Here is a 22,044-nt window from a genome sequence, read left to right as displayed (position 1 = left end):
AATCAAAATTCTGAGGGAAATCTGGGAGAATTATGCAAAAATTATTATATGGTATTTTTATTTTTTTTATTTTTTTAGGTTGATTGGGATATTTTTTTTAGTAAGTCATCTCAATGGCAAAAAGTGTCCCACTATTTAGACTGATTACCATGGTTTTCCTAAATATATGACATTCTTTAAGTAGCTACCTTCAAGTAGGCTCTCTCTCTCTCTCTCTCTCTCTCTCTCTCTCTCTCTCTATATATATATATATATAGACTATATACATAGGCTATACATGAATGTACATGAATAGACAACATTTACAGACAAAAACATAAATGTCCTTTAATTAACAGGCCTAATACTGAAATGGCAGTAGGCCTATTGTAAGTCACAACATACAGTATGAAAATAAATTATCTGATAGGCTATTAACATGACAATACTGGAAAGATCACATAGGTTTAATCAAAAGGTCTTCTTTGTCCTGATAAGTCTTAAAAAAATGTGCTTTAGAGTAATGAAGCACTATGATGAACTAAATAATGAACAATGGAAAAAACAATTCCAAAAAAATATCCTGTTGTCTCCAGACAGTTGTTTGACACAGCTTCAGGATGCCATCCAAATAGTGCCTGGGATGAAAACCGTGGGTAAAATTACAAAGATGGACACAGATTCCAGATAAAACATAATGAACAAGCACAACAGAAAACTTAGAAGAGAACTTGTCTTGCTGCACACAATCTTGCGCACAGCTTTGCAGAACTGTTGGGGAGAAAACAAGAATTCCAAAGTTTAGAATTTTGCATTTGCATTCAATTAAAAATATATATATATGTTTTTTTTTGTTTTTTTTTAATGAGAAAGGTCAGTTGAGGATCTTAAGTCTCTCTAAACACTGACAGTAATTACTTTTTTTGGTGTTGCATTGGTGGAATATTCCCAAATTGTGTTATAAATGTTTTTTATTTATTTATTTTTTTAAGTGCCACCACAGATTTCCTGATTTCCATGGTTCATTTCCATTTAATGGAAAACAGATCATTTAGAGAGCCTAACAAAACAAAAAACAGAATAGTTGTCCTTTGATGAGCCTATATTTTAGATTCTTGTGGCAAAATCATGTCCACCACAGTTGGAGAGTGGTTAGTTTTGTCATGCTGTTGGAATATCATCATCTTTTAGACTGAAAAAAGAAAGAGACATGATGCATGTGTATGCAAAGAGTTTCAAAGAGATTACTGCCTGTTGCCTGGAATCTGCAGATTAACATTCTTGCTCAACACCAACTGGAGCAACTGAATCATGAATATAAATAAATAGAACAAATCACCTCCATGTTAACGGTCTAAGTCTAAACTCATGTTCATGTCTGCCTGGTCTCTTCCACTCCATAGTTTTTCTGCACTGTTTGTATTCAACTCATACATGTTGTTTTTTGTTTGACCTGTTGGTGAACCGAATCTTTTGTGATTTAAGCAGCTTTAATACATTTCTGAATGAATATATATACTGCTATAGCCTATAACTGATATATTTGCTATTTTACTACAACCCTACACACTCACCAACAATGTCTTGCATAAAAGTGATTTATATTTCTCAATCACATTACATTTCTTAACCTAATTTTTGTGCGTAATCCCATTTGAAATGGAATTAGACATGGTTCATAAACCAAAGATTTTATATCCTAATTTCAAGACTTTTTAGTCTATGCAATATTTTTGCAAAAGTGTCCTCCTCAGTCTCCTATTGATTGAAAGTAACAACATAGCGAGAGATGAAATGCTTAAAGAGTTTTAAGACTCCTTACTTCCTTTAGTCCTTGTAGATTACATAAATTCATGTTGGCATGGTCTTATGGTCACACATATACTCTACCAAAGCAACCCAAGAAAGTCTAATTTGGTACTGAATATTGAAATTGTTAATAATACTGAAGATTTACAAATTTCAGAGCTTCAGATGAATTATTTCAAGAGTACATGAAAATAACCTCTTTATTTCATTTGATAGATTTCTTTTGAACATGACTTCAAATTCACAGACTTCTGATTTTGCTCTCTCTTCTGAAACATCTCACCTGGTAGGTCTGAAAGCTCATGTTGGTGCCGTATCTGCAGTACATGACATAGTGCTCACAGTTGTACCACAGCAGACTGTAAGCCACGGAGCCCAAGAGCTTCTCAGCTCTTCTAGCCACCTCTTCTCCGGGTAACGGTGGCCGACTGCACACCTTGTCCATATGGTTGACCAGAATCTCTGATCCATATGCAAAGTCCTCCACTGAGTCCACGCGGACACTTGCTTTTTTTGCTATCACACCCAAAATCAGCCGGTTGTTAGTCACCATTTTCTCAAGGACCTTCTGTTCAGTGGTCAAGACTGGCAAGATATCAGGAATGAGGTGAGCCACACGGTTGTCCCCCAGATAAATTCCAAAGTGTGTAAAGAGAGTTCGAGGGACCTCTAGCAGATCTCCTCTTTTATAAATGGAGATGTCATGTTGGACCACTTGCTGCTTCTTTTTTTCTTCAAAGATTGTGGCCACTGCAATATGAAACAGGCTGAGGAACTGTAGGGGAAACATCCTCACTGGAGAAGTGGTGACCTTCTGGATGGTCTGGCACCTGCAGGCTTTATCCCAGTCGAGGCAGACTCGGGAGGGGGCGTGAGGATTACAAACCCAGGGCTTTTTTTTTTTTTTTCAGAAAAAAGCTCCAGAATAAGTACATCACATGCCCATTGAAACAAACAAAGCATAGTTGCCCAATGACTCTGTAGACCTTCTCACCCTTTTTGGATAAAATTGCCTAATGTTTTCTATATCTGGAACAAAGAAAGGTATTGCTGATTGTATAATGAACAAATGTTGCAGCAATGCCGATGTAAGTCCTTAAAACCAATAACTGACTTGTTAAAAATTTTCAAGATTCTCCTTGGTTAAATATGTTACACTTTACAGTAAGGTCTCATTTTGCAATGAACAATGAGCAATATATTCCTAATCCTTTGCATGCAAGTTCAAAATGTTCATGTTCGTGCAGTGAATTGTCTAATGTTAACAAATGCAACTTTTGATCTTAAAAAATTTACTAATAAATGTTAAGATCAACATGAACTAATATAAATATAAACAATATATATATATATATATATATATATATATATATATATATATATATATATATATATATATATACACAGAATGTTCATTGTTAGTTCATGTTAAAGTTAGCATGAACTAACAATGAACATTACCTTAATATTAATCTTAACATTTATAATACATTTTTTAAGATCAAAAGTTGCATTTGTTAACATTATAATGCACTGTGAACTAACATGAACATTTCGAACTTGCATGATGTATGAATACTATAGTTCATGTTAGTAAATGCGTTAAAATTAGACCTTATTGTAAAGCGTAACTAGTAGTTAACTACATTAACAAACTATACCTTATTTTAATGTGTTACCAATAAAATCAACTCGTATGCCGCCTCACCAGAAAAACATAAATTACTGAGGGTATTTGTCAACACTTTGAGTTAAATTGTAAAAATTAAAGTGTAAACTGTACCTTTTTTTTTTAAAGACTGGAACAATTCATTTTCTTTGGCAAACATGTGAAAATAAACACAAATGCAAATATAGATGTAAATTATTTTTTATTATTACACATCATTTTAAGGTAAAGTAGTTACACGCTACTACATGTTACTATAGTAATAAAATATGCATAACATGTAACTAATCCTAAACCAAAGCCTAACCGTAACATGTATTTTTACATTTAATTAATATACTTATTTGAGTAAGTACAATACAACTACTTCACCTTAATAAAGTGTAACCAATTAATGTTATTAAAAAGTCTAATTTATGTTCATTCTTTACATGCTTACTGTAAAATAAAGGTTCCAAAAGGGGGTTCCACAGAAGAACCATTTTGGGCTCCCCATGTTGTGTTTCTCAACCCTGGGGTCACTAAAGATTTACGAGAGGTCACGAAGCTCACTCTAGTTTGAGGGTTACAAGTAGATGTAACATTTACCGACACACGATACAATTCATTACAGTTTAATATTTTAGTCATCATTAAAACCACATTTGATAACCACCAGGATTTGGACAAACTCTCTGTAAATATTGTCCAGTATTAAGCAAAGGCAACAGTCTCTCATGCAGGCGCAGCCTCCAGCGTAGGTTTTATTCTAAAAATCTACATTTGGATAATAAGCTATTATAAGCTCACGGAGCAGATTAATTAGCCTACTTTATAATCGTTAAAGGGATAGTTAATCCAAAAATAAAAATTCTGTCATAATTTACTCTCCCTCAAGTTGTTGCAAACCTGAACATGAATTTCTCTCTTCTGCTGAACACAAAAGAAGATATTTTGAAGAATGTTTGTAACTAAACAGTTGTGGGGCAGGGGGCAACTGTTTGGTTACTGGCATTCTTCAAAATATCTTCTTTTGTGTTCAGCAGAAGAGAGAAATTCATACAGGTTTGGAACAACTTGAGGGAGAGTAAATGATGACAGAATTTTTATTTTTGGGTGAACTGTCCCTTTAAGGATTTTGAACATTAGGGGTCTCCTGCACCTTTCAGTGAAGAGTTTAAAATAACCTTCTTTCTTTTTTTTCTTAGTGTGAAGAACAATATAATAATAACAATCTAAAGATCTTTTTTCCACTAAAGAACGTTTTGTGCAATGGAATGGAATGGATGTTAAAGGCTCTTTGTGTAGGCTACATCTGAAAAGAAAGTGATACTTGTGCTATTATCACGGAAGAGCATATAAGGCCAATATACCATTTGATTTGATATTTATTAACTTGTTAACATTGTACAGCATGTTTTCATAAAATGTCATACAAATTTACAATATAAAATGTTAATAATATGAAGGTAAAAAGAATAAAAAAGATTAAGTTATCAATAGCTAAAAAATACAACTGAATGTCAACAGCCGCAGTGACATTATGATAGGCTACAGCAAAAAAAAAAAAAAAAAAAAACTTTTTGATACATTAAATAGGAGGCTAGTTCGTGTGAGTTTAGACTTGAAGTGTCTCTTATCCAGCCATCCACAAGATGAAAGGAATGATAAAGGTTAGAAGTGCGGTGGACGGCGCTATTCCAAGAAAAAACATGGAAAGCATTCCGATGACAATGGTTAGAAGAACACTCCTCTGGTCCCGGATTACTGATTTTAAACTTTCACAGAACTGTTGAATGAAAGAAAGATGGGATAGATGAGATTCAGAGCACTATAAAAAAACAAAAAAAGCAAAGTGTGATTCGCATCTGAGACGGTGCTGCTATGTTTTTCTGGGCGGGTAGTTACATCTCCCCAAACCCACTTGCCACTGAATGAAGCTGTTGTTTCTTTTTGCGCTAAAATGACCCAGATTTTCCGAAAAGCTCCCGGTCAGCCAAATGACGTGAAATACAAAATACGTTCTCACTGGAGATGGATGTTAGGAATTAAAGAGGTCGGTGGAACATCCAACCCTGCGCCAATCTGGCATTTAGAATCTTAAAGATTTCATATAATTATAGCCTATTCGAACGGAAATTAGCTTAATGTCTACACCTCTTCCTAAATGTAATTAAAATTTAGTCACTTAACAGTAGGCTAACCTATGCTAGTAGGCTATAGGTGGTTGTAGGCTACTTTTTTTTTAATTGTAGCCTAATTATATTACAAAAACAATAGGCCTTAAGGTATTTTTTATTTTAATTTTGTATTACAAATATTATAGGTCTATTAAATATTAATAAAAACGTTCGTTCGCCAAAATCCAAAGTCAGGAAGCCATTTAGTGACGAGAAACCCGCAGAGAAGACCCGGCCTAGACCCTCATTAGGCTACTGCCAGTGCCAAAGTTTTTTTTTTTTTAATAGGCTATAATTTTTTTTTATAAAAAGTCATATTTTAATTACTTCACATTAAACATAATAAGAAAACTTACTAAAAAATGTGAAAAAAACATATTTGTAAAAAAAAAAAAAAAAAAAATCCCATGAAAAATTAAAATAGAATGAAAAAGCCTAGGCCTATTTTTGTTTAAAAAAAATATGTTAATGTTTGTCCACTCTCAGTAGCCTACAAAACGGTAAATGGTACAAAATCTGTCACTGGAAAGGAACCCTTTAAAACGGTTCTAATATGTACCAATGCAGGCTAATATAGGCCACATAAACGTTTTTTGAGGTAGGCTATAGGCTATGAAAAAAAGGTGTAACTTTTGAAAGGGTACCGCCCCAGTGACAGCTTTTGTACCCTTTATTCTGAGTGTAGGGTACAAAAATGAAAGAACTCATTAATCCCTTTAGCCTTTAATTAAGTTTGTGCAGAAATATGATTTTATAGAATAGGTAGTATGTAACTTTTTCCTTATCGACCCAGTACAAAGTTTTGCATTTCATTTTATGTTTATATTGATTTTGCTAAACCTATTTTAAACATACCTTGCTAATGCATTGATGTGCGTGTCATGCAAAGAAGAAAGTCAAGAAATTGGCAACATTTCATCATTTACTTTTATATCTAGTGATATCGACTCGTCGATTAAAAAAGAAAACGTGCTGGAATACAACCCCGTTTACCTTGTCTGTCTGCAGGCTGACCGCTGTCCCGTAGCGGCAGTAAGTGACAAAATGTTCGCAGTTATTCCAAAGAAGACTATATGGAATATGACCGATAAGTTTTTCAGCTCTTCTGGCGACCTCCTCAGCGGCCAGCGGCTGTTTTCTCAGGGTAGTATCCATTGTGTTGAGCAAAACAGGGGATCCGAAGGCAAAATCCTCCACGGTGTCGACTCGTATTGATGCATACTTGTAGATCACGCCGAGAAGCAACCTCTTGTTTGTCACTACTTTCTGGATTTGAGATGTGTTGCTCGTCAGAACCAGCAGTATGTCAGGCATAAGATGGGCAACTTTGTTGTCACCGAGATAAATGCCAAAGTGAGTGAACAAAGTGCGAGGAACCTCCAAAAGATCTCCGCGCTGGAAATAAGTGCTCTCCTCGCGATGCTTTGTGCATCTTTCTTGTTTAGATGAAGTGGTTCTGAAAAAGTTAAAATGTGCAAGTAGGAAGGTTTTCTCCAACAGTAGAGCAAGAGAATCTAACATTTTGCAGTGCTGCTCAGGCTTCACTTTCCCCGTTTCGTTTTATTCTAAGGAGCAGCGGTCCTGCATGACGTCAGTGCGTTGGCTGAAAAGACTATTGGTCACTATTGATGAGCTGTAAAAATGTAAACGAAAGAAAATGTAAATAAAACCTGATAATTGATTAACTGTAAGATACTCTACGGTAAAATATAGGCATGGATGTAAAACAATGCATTTTAGTTTATAAGTAAAACTCACCAGAATGCATCCAGAAATGCTTATAAGTGTTTAAGTTTTACAGTAAAGTTCTGGTTAAAGCATTGTTTTTTTACTGTAGACAACATGTTTTAAAAATGTGTAGAAAGAATACATGCAAACCGATGCATGTAGGCTATGTATAAACTGTATACATACATATATTTAAACATACGTACATATAGTCATTTTTCAAACTCAGGTTCTAAAAATCAAGTTAATTTATTCGTATGGCTATTGCTCGAAAATGAACAAATAAACTAGTTCAACTGAATGTCTCTGAGCTCCAGCAGCGTCTGGGTTTTCTCTGATGTAGGTACGGCCAGGGTAGATGAATGTGGAAAAAGTGAGAGCAGAAAGTTTGCCCAATGGTGGTTTGAAGTTGAGAGCCGGTTCATGCCATGTGGCAATAATTAAAGTCCTCAATACATTCACCCAGACCGCACCAAACAAGAGCTCCTTTTAACCAATAGACCAGTTTGCGGGCCGTGCAGACAGAGCACATGTCAGCACTTTATTAAAAGTCCCCAGAAATGTAGCCATCACATTTCCAAAACAGAAAAGGATTGAATTCATCATGAGTTCAGCAGCACTTCTAATGAATACCAATAGCACCTAATGGTCTTAACTAAGTGTCAATGGAATGAAAACAACCAATTGTCTTGTAAATAGTCCAGCTCCATTCAATACTTAATGCAAAGTTTATAAAACCCACATTGAGCTTAAGAGGACATTAAGTGGTAAAAGTTGTAGCAAAATGATGCAAAACAGTCTTAACTCAGAGATAAAGGAAAGGATTAAAGCTGCACCCTCCCCCTGAGGTTTAGTTTAGTGGGAGAGCGATGATGGACAGGAGGAGAAATCAGTGTCAGAATGGTAACAAAGGTGTCCCAGTGAGGGCAAAAGCTGAATGTTGAAGGATTAGTGATTACTTGGTGCTCTCTCGGGGCTGTTGCTTGTTTGAACAGCAGTGGAGCGCTGAAAGATAGCGGGTGATAAATGACAAGCCATTTATCTTCCTTCCCTGTTTTGTCCCCCAGCATCCCAAATTCTGAATGTGACAGCTGAATGCGCTTGTGATAAATGTGCGAGTTTTGAGGGAGAGTGATTTCAGTTTATGTGACCGTGTATGTGTTTGTTGTGAATGACACTCCGTTGCATTGAGACGAAGCCAAGAAGCTCTGCAAGCGCACAATGAGGAACTGCTGGATCTGTCTGTCGGCCGTTGACAAATGAACTCTTCACATGTCTCGCCTTCCACTTCCTTTTGATCACTCTGTGCTGCTAAGATCACGCTGTTAGCACATGCTAATGCGGGTCAAAACATCGCAGTTCGAACGATTTCCCATAAAACCTACTAAAAGAATGTGTTAACGTCACAGTGAATAAAAATGCATGAGGTATTTGAGTTTGGACCATTTTCTACAATCATTCAAATACCTCACGATTTGTTTTTACAAAGTTTTTTTTCTGCGGCATTCAAGCAAATTCTTCTTCCTTAGAATACATGCACACATCTTCAACGGTAAACACGAACTCAGTCATCAGAAGAGGAAAAGCCTTTTGCTTTCTGCCTTCCTGTGTCGATAGGGGTCAGAGGTAATGAGAGGACCTTGTATATGGGGACTTCAAGGGTTTATTGTTTTGCTGTCGCCTGTAAGACGTGGCCAACTCAACACAACTAAGTGAAGTACGGCGTTCTCTAATGTATTCACTACACATCAAAGTGCTTGCATGTTCAACAACGACCCAACAAAACTCACATTCAACTTCAGTTGGCTCTTTGTTTTGTTTACACTGATAAAAAAAAAAAAAAATGAATGCTCATGCGTACTACTAATCATTCTTAATAATTACAACAGAAAATAAAAATGATTAAAGGCACAGTTATGTGTTTAACAAGTTCACATTTTGATTCCATGGAACAGTTTGGAAACTGTTAGTAGGCACAAACTAAAACGGAAGACACTGTTTACATTATACAAACTTCATAATATAATCCATCTGGACATTTTCAAACATTATAAATCTACTGTTCTTTGACATTATCCATTTGAAGCACTTTTTAAAATGTGAAATCTCAACACACCACTGGCATCTTTCAGTCTTCGTCCTTTTTTAATCGACCATTGATTTCAAATCAGGTAGGTCTCTCAGTTTGTAGTCAAGCAGCATTTGACCATAGGCTTTTCCCTGCAGAATAACACATTTTTAGTAACACTAAAAACACAATGTTACGCTATGTGGTATTTTTTCTTACTGACCCCAAATTTTGTATTATGACATATATGTTTGGAATGACACAAGGGTGAGAAAACATTTTCGAGCCATTTCTTTAAGGTTGTAAATAGCTAGATCAAGTAATCTCATACCAAGTGTGAACTGCTTTCTTCTTTAAAAATACCTTTTCTCCCCAGAATTTCATTATTGTTTTGTTTTTTTGTGCTAACCTTTTCTATGACACTGGTTGAAGTCACTGTGCCTGTGTCCATTTTGCGAGTTTGTTTGAATGAATGTGTGTTACCTGAGGGTCGCTGCGCAGAGACGCCACCCCTCCCCCTCCAAGTGAGTTTGGAAGAATGAAGTTCAGACCGTGAATGCCAGGCAGTTCGTACCTGGGAGTCACCACAAACATGTGAAATACATTATTTTAATTGAGATCACCTCCCGGTTTTCACACATCTGTGCATTAGCTCACACCACACTCTCATACAGACAGGCATCTAGACATGTCAGTCCTCAGCATGAGGTGGTCCTCATTAGCGGCACCAAAGGCGTTTTCCCCAACCCATAAAACAAGAGGCTTGCATGCATGCACTCTCTCTCACACACACAGGTCTTTAAAAAGCTGTGCAGGCTGCAGATGTTGAGAAGCTCAGTATAAAGGTGTTACAATGTTTATGTTGCATGACTTTAACTTCCTTACAGCTTCAGACATCAACTGGTAATGATTTCCTTAAAAACAAATTACTAACAAAGTATTATATTGTGTTTTTTTGTGTCTATTGTGCTTTTTGCCTCATTAAAACCATAACCGTTTGATGTCTTTCACCACTGAAAGCACATCTGCTAGCACATTTTTGGAATTCTTCTTACCGTATGACGGACGGTTCATCAGTCTGATCCTTTCTGATCAAATGTTGGAAATACTGCTCCACAACTTCAGAAGTTAACAACTTTTTCAGGTAGGGAAAATACAGTGGGTGTCTTGCAATAACCCCTAAACACAGAAGTTAAACATAAAGATTCATTGATATATGGAATAGACATGTGAAACATCTACCCTAAATATTTGATTTATACCATCAGGCTGAATGATATTACCATATTCATGTAACTTTCACAAAAAAAACCCCCAAAAAAACATGACAGTGGCTTTTAAGTTTAGTCGGTTTATGTTCCCAGTACAACTCACACATGCAAAAAGTCATAGATTACGAGAATTTCTCTACATTTGCATATGCATTTATTTATTTATAATAATGTACAGACAGACAGACAGACAGACAGATAGATAGATAGAGTTTGACATGTTATTTCGACATGAGAAAAGCTAACACATTATGTAAAAACTTTTCTTTTTTTTTTTAAACCCAGACTCACAGTCTACTATGAATGACACATAACCACCCGTCACATCGAAGATGAAGTTAAAACAAGGGCAAGTTGCCACATCACAAGAGAGTGTTGCCTTTTGGGCTGCAGACAGTGGGCTGTGATTTGTGGTTTGTGGTCAGTGAACATGGCCTGACCCAGCATTTTCCCAGCATTTATAGCCAGAATGGCTTTTTTGGTGTGACACTGACATGCAATAAGCAAATTGTCTCATCGTGAAAATATTATTCACTGCGTGTGAAAGCACATGGAGAAACACTTACCAATGTTTGCGGAGTCCCCTTTGTCTCCACTGCGCGTGTATGCTAACTCCTCCAGTCTGAAGGTATGCGGCCCAGAGGGCAGATCTGAAAGAGAGACAATTTTGTTCTCAGTGTAATTAAATTCAGCAGTTGGCAGGTTGAACTAACAGCGAGCATCTGAGCCCATTTTGCTCCAAGTCAGCACACATATTGCTTGATCTGATTGATTATCTAAATAGGAATGAGCAAATAAAAATGACCATTTATACTATTGTGGTCAGTAAGATTTTTTTTTTTGTTGAAGAAATTAGTACTTTTATACAGCAAGGATGCATTAGAATGATTAAAAAAAAAATGACAGTAAAAACATTTCTAATGTTACAAAAGATTTTTGTTCATCAAAGAATTCTGAGAAAATGTATCAGTTTCCCCACAAAATACTAAACAGCACAACTATTTTCAACATTGATCATTTCAAGAACTGTTTCTTGAGCAGCAAATCAGCATATTAGAGTGATTTCTGAAGGATCATGTGACACTGAAGACTGGAGGAATGATGCTGAGAATATTAGTTTCGGCATCACAAGAATAAATTACATTTTAATATATATTAAAATTGAAAACAGATATTTTAAATTGTAATAATATTTCACAATATTGCTGTTTTTTTCTGTATTTCTGACCAAATAAATGCAGCCTTGGTGAGGATAAGAGACTTTGTACAGAAAATCGTAGACCTCACATTCTTTAAAGGAAGTGTATGTTTTACTGTAGAAAATGTAACAGGCCACTATGATGCTGGTGTGTTTTGGGTTGTTGCCAGGGTGTTGCAATGTGGTTCTTAGGATGTCATGAGTGGTTGCTTATTGCCCAAGTCTAAAAAGCCCAATGTTCACTTATACGTTTTTTTTTGTGTCATAATTTTCTCCCCTTCATGAAGTTTCAAATCTGTATGACTTACTCTCTTCTGAAAAGGAGATGTTTAAAGCAGAATGCCCAAGATGCACAAGATTTTCTATGAATAACAACCAAAAAATCTGTCTGTTTTTCATTCAAAGCTATTTTAAGCTTTGAGAAGACTGTATGCAACTGCATTCATGATGCTTTTGGTACTTTTTGGAGCTTTTGGTGTTATGCACCTTTATTGCATTGAGAAGAGCAGCATGAACATTCTTCAAAACGTTTCTGTTTCACAGAAGAAAGAAATACAGATTTCATTTTCGAGTGAACTATCAATAGTAATAGTGATGGTTGGTTCTTTTGGAGTTCAACACAGCTCTTTGGCGGTTATCATTGGCTACATCCCCATTAATCAGTTTTTCTGTCTCGGAAAAATGCCCTTGGGCTGAGGTAACGTTAGAAGCCTCTCTTACAATCAGCCCTCTGTGATGCTCTAATCACCGTGGCTCCAGGTTCGTCTGTCTGTCCATGTAAGTGGGAAGGAGAGCGAAACAAAAAGAAAAGGAAAAAAAAAAGCACAGTCTATCGCTTTATTTTGTGTTCATTTGTATTTAAGACCTTCAGTGTTTGTGTGCAAAAACCCTTGCATATTTGTGAATGAATGCGAGTGTGTGCGAAACAGTCTGCGCTTGCGTGTTTAAACGCTAGATCCAATGAAAGGGTGTTTCCGATTATTTGAAGGGTTTAGCTGCTTGTTTAGGGCAACTAAGAAGTGGCAAATAGATAAAGAGACTCATGCAAACACTGCCAGAACACTACAAAGGCTGTGCCTTTCAGAGAGACTAAAGCAAAGAACTCTGGGAAAACAAGCAGCAATGGATTCCGGTGCAAGGGATCTTATAAAACCTTCTCTTGGTAGAACAATCAAATTGGCCCTTAAAACCAGGCTTAAGCCCATTTCTTTCAGTTGAGTTTGTTGCTCAAACATTCCATCCACTTCCACCTTGAAGTAGGCCATATCAAACACTGCATGCTTACCTCCATGTGAAAAGAAACTGTTTTGATACACAAGAGAGTCTGTCATTAATAAGGATTAGTCACAATGTGCTGATTTGGGAAGAATGTTGGAGAAAAAAAACGTTTGTGCTGAAAAGTGTACAAAGCATGTTATCTGAAAAAAAGATGCAGAGAATAACTTGTCAATGAAAGGAAAGAAATGTCATATTATCCTTGTCATATTCAGACTTCTTTTGTACAAATTACTACTGAACTAAATTAGTATAGAAGCTTCACTGTTTCTGCAAAGTAAATGAATGTGTTTACAAGGAGACTGTCTGATTATTTATTGTCGCTAAATGAAACGTTATGCATATTTAATTTAAAGCGTATTGTATGACCTTTAGACGTGGTGTGGAGTGGAGCTTGAATGAATGAATGAATGAATGAATGAGGCATTTATATAGTGTTTTCATGTAAGCATGACAGTCGGGGTTACAACCTTCTTTCATTTTATGGAAAAGAGCATCTTGCTAAATAACTACTTTTTCAACGTTAAGGTGAAAAGATGGTGTAGACTACAGTTCAAAAGTTTGGAGTCCGTATGATTTCTTGAATACTTTTGATAGAAGTCTCGCCAATAATTTGTAAAATGTAGTGCAATTTAAAATAACTGTTTTCTATTTGAATATATTTTAAAATGTAAATTATTACCACTCCTCTAGTCTTCAGTGTCACGTGATCCTTCAGAAATCACTATAATATATTGTAATCAATATGTTTATTATCAAAGAAAACAGTTGTGCTGCTTAATATTTTTGTGGTAACAAACTGATAAATTTGTTTGGGAATCTTTGATGAATAGTCAATAGTCAGAAATTCAAAAGAGCAGCATTTATCTGAAATATATATTTTTGTAACATTAACGTCTTTACTCTCACGTTTGATCAATTTATAAATAAAAGTACTGACCCTAAACCTTTAGAGTAGTAAGTTTCAGGTAGTGTAAGATTCATATTTGTGTGAACTATTCACTTTACATTTTGTATCCCACATACAGTCAGCAGGGTACCTGTGGGTTTTCCTCTATATTCCTCTGAGGGGAGGGAGGGGTCGTGTCTTTCTGCTAATGAAGGGTCTGATACCACCTCTCTGTGTGTCTCCACAAGCTCCCCATTCACATGAATGTGCACCTGAAATCAACAATTAAGAGTCATTCATTCACACAAACATCCATATGTATATTTTAAATGATCCATTTGCATATTCTGTCCAATCCATATAGAATGACCTTTTAATTTAATGCACATTTTGATTTTGTTGTATCAGTTCCCTTATAAAAAAAAAACATACAGTGATGATGGTATCAAATAGTTGAATTCAGCATGAATTCAAGTTAATCAGGACACTTTTTTCCATTCATCTCAAAAAGAAATGTGAGCCAGTTTGCCTAAATTCACCCTATACAATGGTACTGTATTACCATATTCATAAAACATGGTATTTGAACGATTCTCCAAAATAATAAAATATATAGAATAAAATAGTACATACAGTTTTAAAAAAAACAAAAATTGGTATTTTCATGGGGGGAAAAGTGGTAATACCTCCGGATCAGCTTTGGGATGCAGGAAAAAGAAAGGTTTTAGAACTGGTGATCTAGAAAGAGAAATAAGACATACACAACATTTTTCATGGTACACTTTTATCCAAAGTTATAAGCAGTTTTTGGTACTTAAAGAACTACTAACTAATAACACTCACATTCTTGGTCGCCCTCCCACAATAGCTGTGAGTCCTGGAGCTGCAGAGGGGAGAGAGAAAGAAATAAGATACTGACCTAAGATGTTTAAATGTTTCTTCAGCTTTAAATGAACAGTGAGCTTAACCGCAGTGTTTTGGAAACAGAGTAGGATAAGATTGAGTTGAGGTTTTAACTCACCCATGCCTGTTCCCGCTGGTGCCACCTCTCTGGAGAAAAACTCTAGCGCTTTCTTCTGCTTGTGATGGACGGCCATCCAAACCACAGCCTCACGAAGACCCTGCGCAATAAAGAACAGCCTTCAAAAACTGAAGGTTATTTGTTCTAATTGTAAACGGACTGTGATGTTAAACACAATTTTGAATGGAAAACAGAAACAGACAGCCTACTTTATTGACCGCATGTGGTCCATATGTGTCCTCAGCGCCCAGAACTTGAATGTTGACTTCAGCATAGTCCTCCAAACCCAGCTGTCTGAAAATTCCCTGGGTCCTAAAGATGATGTTTCAGCATAAAGTGCTACAGTCTTAGAAAAAAAGGTTAAATAAGGTTCTATATAAAACCCTAGGGTTCTTGATTAAGAGTCCTTTACATCAAAAAGGTTCTATATAAGGATACATGTCTTAAATTATTGCATACTACTTTCATGTAGTGGTAAAGTATATTTACAAGCTGTTTAATTCATAACATTTAGTTAAAGTGCTATTTTAAAGGTTTGTTTTGAAGGTCTCCTACAATAGGCTTACATGAATTCAAGGTAAAAAAACACTTTATTTTTCTCATAATACACATTGCACATCACCTAATTTTTCAAAGAGTTTGAAAACAGCAAGTTCAAAGATTCAGTCTCTCTAAACCACTCCTTTCTGAGAGCCTACTCCGCTCTGATTGGTCAGACGGCCCAGTCTGTTGTGATTGGTCGATCACTTACAGCGCATGACGGAAACTAAACGCCTATTATCATATTTGAATTTTAGCTCCAGAGGCTTCCTCAGCGCTTGATACAGAGTGATACGAGTTTTTCCTTAAAACTGAATTTATAAAATGATCCCATAATGGGAAACTACTATTTATGAAGCACCTGACAGAACCCTTTATGATTCTATATAGAACCTTTTCTTCTAAGAGTTTATAGTTTATTTCATATCATTTTATCATGCATTAAAAGCTCTAGAGGGGGGTAAATACACTTTTTAAACACTTTAAATATATGTATTGTATAAACAATATGTATTGTGAAAAGCGCTATACAAATAAATTTGAATTGAATTGAATTAAACAGTGTATTGTAACTTTTTTTAGGAAATGTAATCTTGACTGGCAAAAGGCCAATTCATGCCAAACCAATGGCAACAGACACTTTGTCTGGGTTTTGTCGGATCAGTGTGTTACCCCTGCCGGTGTCTGTTGCCGTTGGTCAGCACTTGTTTTCACCAACTGAACATGTTCAGTCATCGTTTGTCGGTTTCTGGAATGTCTGAGACGTGACATACTGCAATCTGGTGATTGTCTGCATTGGTTTGCGTCTGTCGGTGCCATGTGAATTGTCCTTTAATCTAACTTATACCAACTTGTATTGCCGATTCCAAGCAATGAATCAAAGCAATTAATTAAATATCAAGTATTTGATGTACAAAATCACTAAAAGTAAAGCCTTAACCTTTTGATAATACTCTCTGCTGTTCTTCTGGCCTTTTCCACAGCTCTCGGACCACCAACAGGACAAACTGCAGTCGCCCTGAACCCATCCACATATGTGGCACAAACCTTGAGATGATAAAATACAAACCATAACCAATTTGTTTTTATTTTAAAAAAGCATATTTATTTATTCTTGATTATTGCCTAAAAAGTTAATTAAAACGACTGACTTAAACCAACTCGGGTGGAAAGGTTAACCCACCTTGTAGTCACCTGATGGAGGTGATCCCTTGGCACCATCTACTTTCACTGCTCCACCATCCACATCTAGAAATCAGAAGGGCAAAACAAGTCATAGTGAAATAGCAATAGTAATAAAGTAAATATAAATAATTAATATTTATTTAACCTCCTCAGACCCGAGCTTTGGTTTGGCGTGCATTTTAGATTTCTTCTAGCTTTTTGGGGTTAGGAGGGGACCAATATATATAATAACCAGAATTTATCTTTGAACATGAAGCACTTTTTGAAAAAAATGATGTCCACATATGTGGACACTGGGTCTGAATTCACAGAAAAAAATCAATACACCATTGTGTAACAAAGTGCAAATCTCTTTTATTTACAGCCTGTGCCTGAACATTTTTCGTTGTTACTCTTGTATAACTTCTGAACATACATACATACATCTTCCGCTTATCTGGGGCCGGGTCGCGGGGGCAGCAGTCTAAGCAGAGATGCCCAGACTTCCCTCTCTCTAGACACTTCGTCCGGCTCTTCCAGGGGGACACCGAGGCGTTCCCAGGCCAGCCGGGAGACATAGTCTCTCCAGCGTGTCCTAGGTCTTCCCCGGGGTCTCCTCCCGGTGGGACGTGCCCGGAACACCTCCCCAGGAAGGCGTCCAGGAGGCATCCAGAACAGATGCCCGAGCCACCTCAGCTGGCCCCTCTCGATGTGGAGGAGCAGCGGCTCTACTCTGAGCTCCTCCGGAGTGACCGAGCTTCTCACCCTATCTCTATGGGATCGCCCAGCCACCCTGCAGAGAAAGCTCATTTCGGCCACTTGTATCCGGGATCTTGTCTTTTCGGTCATGACCCACAGCTCAGCCCAGGTGAGTTGGAAAATTTATCCGGGGCCCCACCCTGGAGCCAGGCCCGGGGTGGGGCTCGTATGAGAGCGCCTGGTGGCCAGGCCTCCCCCATGGTGTCCGGCCGGGCTCAGCCCGAAGAAGCGACGTGGGGCTGCCCTCCCGTGGGCTCACCACCCGTAGGTGGGACTGTAAGGGGCCGGTGCTTAGAGGATCGGGCGGCAGTCGAAGGCGGGGGCTTCGACGACCTGATCCCTGGACCCTGGAGGGGTGCTGGATAGCGCTCTGACTGGGGACTCCATCGTTCTACTTGGGGACTTCAATGCCCACGTGGGCAGCGACAGTGACACCTGGAGGGGCGTGATTGGGAGGAATGGCCCCCCTGATCTGAACCCGAGCGGGCTAGTCACAGTTTGTCCATAAGGAACACCATGTTCAAGCATAAGGGTGTCCATCAGTGCACGTGGCACCAGGACACCCTAGGCCGGAGGTCGATGATCTACTTTGTGACTTTGTGGACGTTTCATCTGGCCTCTGGCTGTATATCTTGGACACTCGGTGAAGAGAGGGGCGGAGCTGTCAACTGATCACCACTTCTGAACATTGATATGGAAAAACTAAATTTATATCCAAATAAAAAACATATCCAAAAAAAAAAAATTAGAAAATTTGCTTTCTTTTTTGTAACACTCCAAAACTTCAACTTCTCCAAACTAGGAATGTTATTTTTATTTGTGTGTGTGTGCACGCTCGATCGCAGTGAGCAAGAACGTGTGTGTGTGTGTGTGTGTGCACGCGATCGTGAATGAGCAAGAGAGAGTGTCTGTGTGTGCGATCGCGAGTGATCAAGAGAGTGTGTGTGTGTGTGTGTGTGTGTGTGTGTGTGTGTGTGTGTGTGCGCGCGCGCACGCGACCGTGAATGGGCAAGAGAGAGTGTCTGTGTGTGCGATCGCGAGTGATCAAGAGAGTGTGTGTGTGTGCGCGCGCGCACGCGATCGTGAATGGGCAAGAGAGAGTGTTTGTGTGTGCGATCGCGAGTGATCAAGAGAGTGTGTGTATGTTCGCGCACGCGATCGTGAATGGGCAAGAGAGAGTGTCTGTGTGTGCGATCGCGAGTGATCAAGAGAGAGTGTGTGTGTGTGTGTGTGTGTGTGTGTGTGTGTGCACGCGCGCCACGAAGCTCGCAAGTTGTGCAACTACAAATTGTCATTTTTTTTGCTAAAATTCTTATACAGTTTCATCGAAGTTAAGTCCCAATGTCCACATATGTGGACATCAAGTTTAGCAGCCTAGTAAATCTTTCCTGTTACAAAAGTTTGTCAAATGTGCATGCCATTTTAATCATACAACACTAATATGCATAACTTAACAAGAATCAACGATGAAATGTTATTACATTTTTTACCTTGTGGGCGTTTTGGTCTGATGTGGCTGCGTGACATTTCGCCTCTGTTCTCCGCCATCTTGAAATTATTTATGTTACATTTTTTTTTCTTCTGACACCACCAGATGGCAGTATAAGTGTCCATGTTTGTGAAAAACCAGTTCCAGTTACACAGAATTAAGTATTAAGCTGCACACAGCCAAAAATGTGGTGTCCACGTATGTGGACACGGGGACTGAGGAGGTTAAAAAAAAAAAATTATAATGAAATAATGTGATAATGTGATCTTAATCTATGGCAGTTTAGGTAAATAAATGCTCATTTAAATTCATCAGTCTTGTGATATTTTTATAGCAGCCATTGGCCACATTCATCTCTAGATATCAGCCCTTAAAAAAACCCATGTAACATATTGATCTCAGCATTTTTTTATGTTTCCACAAAAGATCAAATCAAGCTAGTGTACATACTGTACTGTTAGCTTTCTGATTACATGGACAATGAGATTGAAGTTTAGGGGACAAATAGAATATTTGTTTTGTGACAAGGAAAATAACATTTAAATGGAAGAGGTTGTAAAGGTTATAGCAGATAGCTGGAACCGGCTCTTAGGTAGCCAGTCTAGACAACTGGTGTAAAATCAATGGGGCTGCGTCTCTGAGTCAGATATTTAGAGATAATAAACAACAATCTGATCACTGCGTGAGGACTTTCTACAGGAGATAAGTACTGTCACCAACCAGCTTCAGCTTGCTTAATGTTGTCTCTCCACAATATTACAATTATTAATAATTTTAAATATGCCACTGCCAGAGTATCAGAAACAACCATGCATGTAAGATCCAGTAAAAGCTGACTAAAAAAATAATGACCTGGGATCTCAGTAATGGTGACATTGGAGAAGTCACATGTCACATCAGGTAGGAGGTAATGCTGTGGGTCTCCGATCTCATACACTAATTGCTCTGCCACTGTACCAAATGAAACTAGCCCACCGGTTTTTGGAGGTTTGGACAGTATAAATGAGCCATCAGCAGAACATTCTACCACAGGGAAGCCCATGTTATCCCTGCAAATCAAATGAGAATGCACATAATACTTCCCACTGTTATTATAAACAAAGAATGAGGTAGGCTACATTTTGTCAAAGGTACTGTAAAAGAAAAATCTTTTTTTGACTGAATACAAAACATCTCAAGCGTCAAGGAGTCAAGAATATGTAAGTGTCATATTTCAGACCAAAATCAAAAGAATTAACAACAAATTGTATTTTACTTAAAGAGAAGAAAGCCCTTTTCAGGACCATTAGGATTTTTGGTTACACTTTATTTTAAGGTGTCCGTGTTACAGTACATTTAAGTAATGAGTAACAATAATTAACTACATGTACTTACTATAGGGTTAGGGTTAGGATTAGGGTGTGGTTTAGGGTTAGTTGCATGTTATTATGCACAAGTTATAGTAACTACAATAGTAACTACATGTAACAAGGACATTGTAAAATAAAGTGTTATCAGATTTTTTGGCACTGTGACATTATTTTCATGACAATCTTTAAGCAAAGATATGATGTCTTAATGAAATTAAGTATGAAATACTGCATCCAGGTATATATACAGCATACTGTATGTTACAGTTATAGTCAGTTATGTTCTGTTTTGGCTATGTTTCATTGTGTTTTGGTTCTGTCTTCCTTTATTGCCTGTTTGACCAAGTTTTCAGCTTGTCTGTTTATTCATCCCATTAACATGTTGGTTCATCAATTATCTCATTAGTTGTTTCTTTGCTCTGTGTACTTAGGACCTGAGTTCTCCTTAGTTCTCTGTCTGTTATTACAATAATGAGAATCTAATGCAACTGAGAATAAAAAAAACATCAAAGTGAAACATCAAAGAATCATCAAGATAAATGACTGTAATTTAAAAGAATTTATGGTGGAAAAAGTGCTGTCATGAAAATAGTCACGATGCAATGAATTTTTCTCTTTTGATTTTGAGTTTAAATGTGCCATGAATATATCAGATTTTGAGTTGTTACCAGTCAGGAACTGTGTGCCAGTCTGTGAAAATCCCCCCTGTGGCCTGTGCACCGCACTCAATCAGATGACCCGCAAGGCTACAACAGAAAAACATTTCTCATGAAATTTCATGGTAACCAAAACAGGAACAGAACTAGACTAATAACGCAAATGTGGTTAACCACACATATTCTTACAATGAAAGGTCCTTCACAACACGCGACAAAAACAAATGATTCATGTATGGCTGTTTGCCCTTGTGTTCACCTCAGACCAGTGTGCGTGTGTGTGTGTGTGTGTGTGTGTGTGTGTGTGTATGTGTGTGGCCAAGTAAACCCTACATTATGAGGACAAAATGTCTTCACAAAAATGGCAATACCGAAATCCTTGTCCTTGTGGGGACATTTTTTGGTCCCCATAAGGAAAACAGCTTATAAATCATACTAAGTAATGTTTCTTAAAAATGTAAAAATGCAGAAAGTTTTGTGTGATGGGTGGGTTTAGGGGTAGGGTTAGTGTAACGAGATAGAATATACAGTTTGTACAGTATAAAAATAATTATATCTATGGAAAGTCCCCATTAAACATGAAAACACAATGTGTGTGTGTGTGTGTGTGTGTGTGTGTGTGTGTGTGTGTGTGTGTGTGTGTGCGCGTGTGCGTGTGTGTTTCAAGAGCTCACAGATTTAACAGTACCTTCCAGCAGCCAACAGGTCATAGTTATTGGAGTCCCACGCAAACTGTTAAAAGACAAATGTTATAATAATTTTTATGTAAATAATTTGTCCATTTATTTAAGAGAGACTTATTTCAAAAACATCTTGAATTTTATATATATGTGTATATATAATACTTACAGTATTTTGAAATAAATTACAACAATGAAAATCTAATGCAACTAAGAATGAAAAAACATAAAAATTAAACATCAAAGACTGTAATAAGAATTTGTAGAGACAACATGCTATATAAATTATATATAAACTTATGTATAAGAGACTTATTTTAAAAACATTGAAAAAATATTTA

At 37.2% G+C, this 22,044-nt stretch overlaps 3 protein-coding genes across 5 annotated transcripts in view; all 3 read right to left on the bottom strand.

Annotated features, from left to right (window-relative positions):
• Positions 1-304: 304 nt before the first annotated feature.
• Positions 305-2,637, bottom strand: lratb.2 (lecithin retinol acyltransferase b, tandem duplicate 2). Its single transcript, XM_084402918.1, has 2 exons — positions 2,072-2,637; positions 305-750 (listed from the first exon to the last, which is right to left on the bottom strand). Exons 1-2 carry the CDS (start codon positions 2,576-2,578, stop codon positions 595-597), a joined length of 663 nt encoding a protein of 220 aa, XP_084259044.1. The 5' UTR covers positions 2,579-2,637; the 3' UTR covers positions 305-594.
• Positions 2,638-4,947: 2,310 nt separating this feature from the next.
• LOC311282460 (lecithin retinol acyltransferase-like) lies at positions 4,948-9,564 on the bottom strand. Its single transcript, XM_084396257.1, has 3 exons — positions 9,461-9,564; positions 6,610-7,249; positions 4,948-5,225 (listed from the first exon to the last, which is right to left on the bottom strand). The coding sequence occupies exons 2-3, from the start codon at positions 7,135-7,137 to the stop codon at positions 5,073-5,075; spliced, it is 681 nt and encodes a 226-aa protein (XP_084252383.1). The 5' UTR covers positions 7,138-7,249; positions 9,461-9,564; the 3' UTR covers positions 4,948-5,072.
• LOC311282436 (uncharacterized protein) overlaps positions 8,990-22,044 on the bottom strand; it is a 24,057-nt gene continuing 11,002 nt past the window's right edge. For all 3 annotated transcript variants that reach the window (XM_084396203.1, XM_084396204.1, XM_084396205.1), the window contains 14 exons: positions 21,712-21,755; positions 21,036-21,113; positions 19,871-20,067; positions 16,790-16,854; positions 16,547-16,653; positions 15,276-15,378; positions 15,067-15,166; positions 14,889-14,928; positions 14,732-14,783; positions 14,197-14,317; positions 11,250-11,333; positions 10,468-10,591; positions 9,896-9,986; positions 8,990-9,564 (listed from right to left, as the gene is read on the bottom strand). In XM_084396203.1, the coding sequence (XP_084252329.1) occupies positions 9,490-9,564; positions 9,896-9,986; positions 10,468-10,591; positions 11,250-11,333; positions 14,197-14,317; positions 14,732-14,783; positions 14,889-14,928; positions 15,067-15,166; positions 15,276-15,378; positions 16,547-16,653; positions 16,790-16,854; positions 19,871-20,067; positions 21,036-21,113; positions 21,712-21,755 (1,281 nt within the window). In that variant the 3' untranslated portion in view covers positions 8,990-9,489. The remainder of the gene's footprint in view (positions 9,565-9,895; positions 9,987-10,467; positions 10,592-11,249; positions 11,334-14,196; positions 14,318-14,731; positions 14,784-14,888; positions 14,929-15,066; positions 15,167-15,275; positions 15,379-16,546; positions 16,654-16,789; positions 16,855-19,870; positions 20,068-21,035; positions 21,114-21,711; positions 21,756-22,044) is intronic.

This window comes from Rutilus rutilus (genome assembly GCF_951802725.1).
Source record: "Rutilus rutilus genome assembly, chromosome: 2".
In the NCBI taxonomy this organism is placed as follows: domain Eukaryota; kingdom Metazoa; phylum Chordata; class Actinopteri; order Cypriniformes; family Leuciscidae; genus Rutilus; species Rutilus rutilus.
The sequence above is the reverse complement of the archived record's forward strand: the minus strand, read 5'-3'. Positions and strand labels throughout refer to the sequence as shown.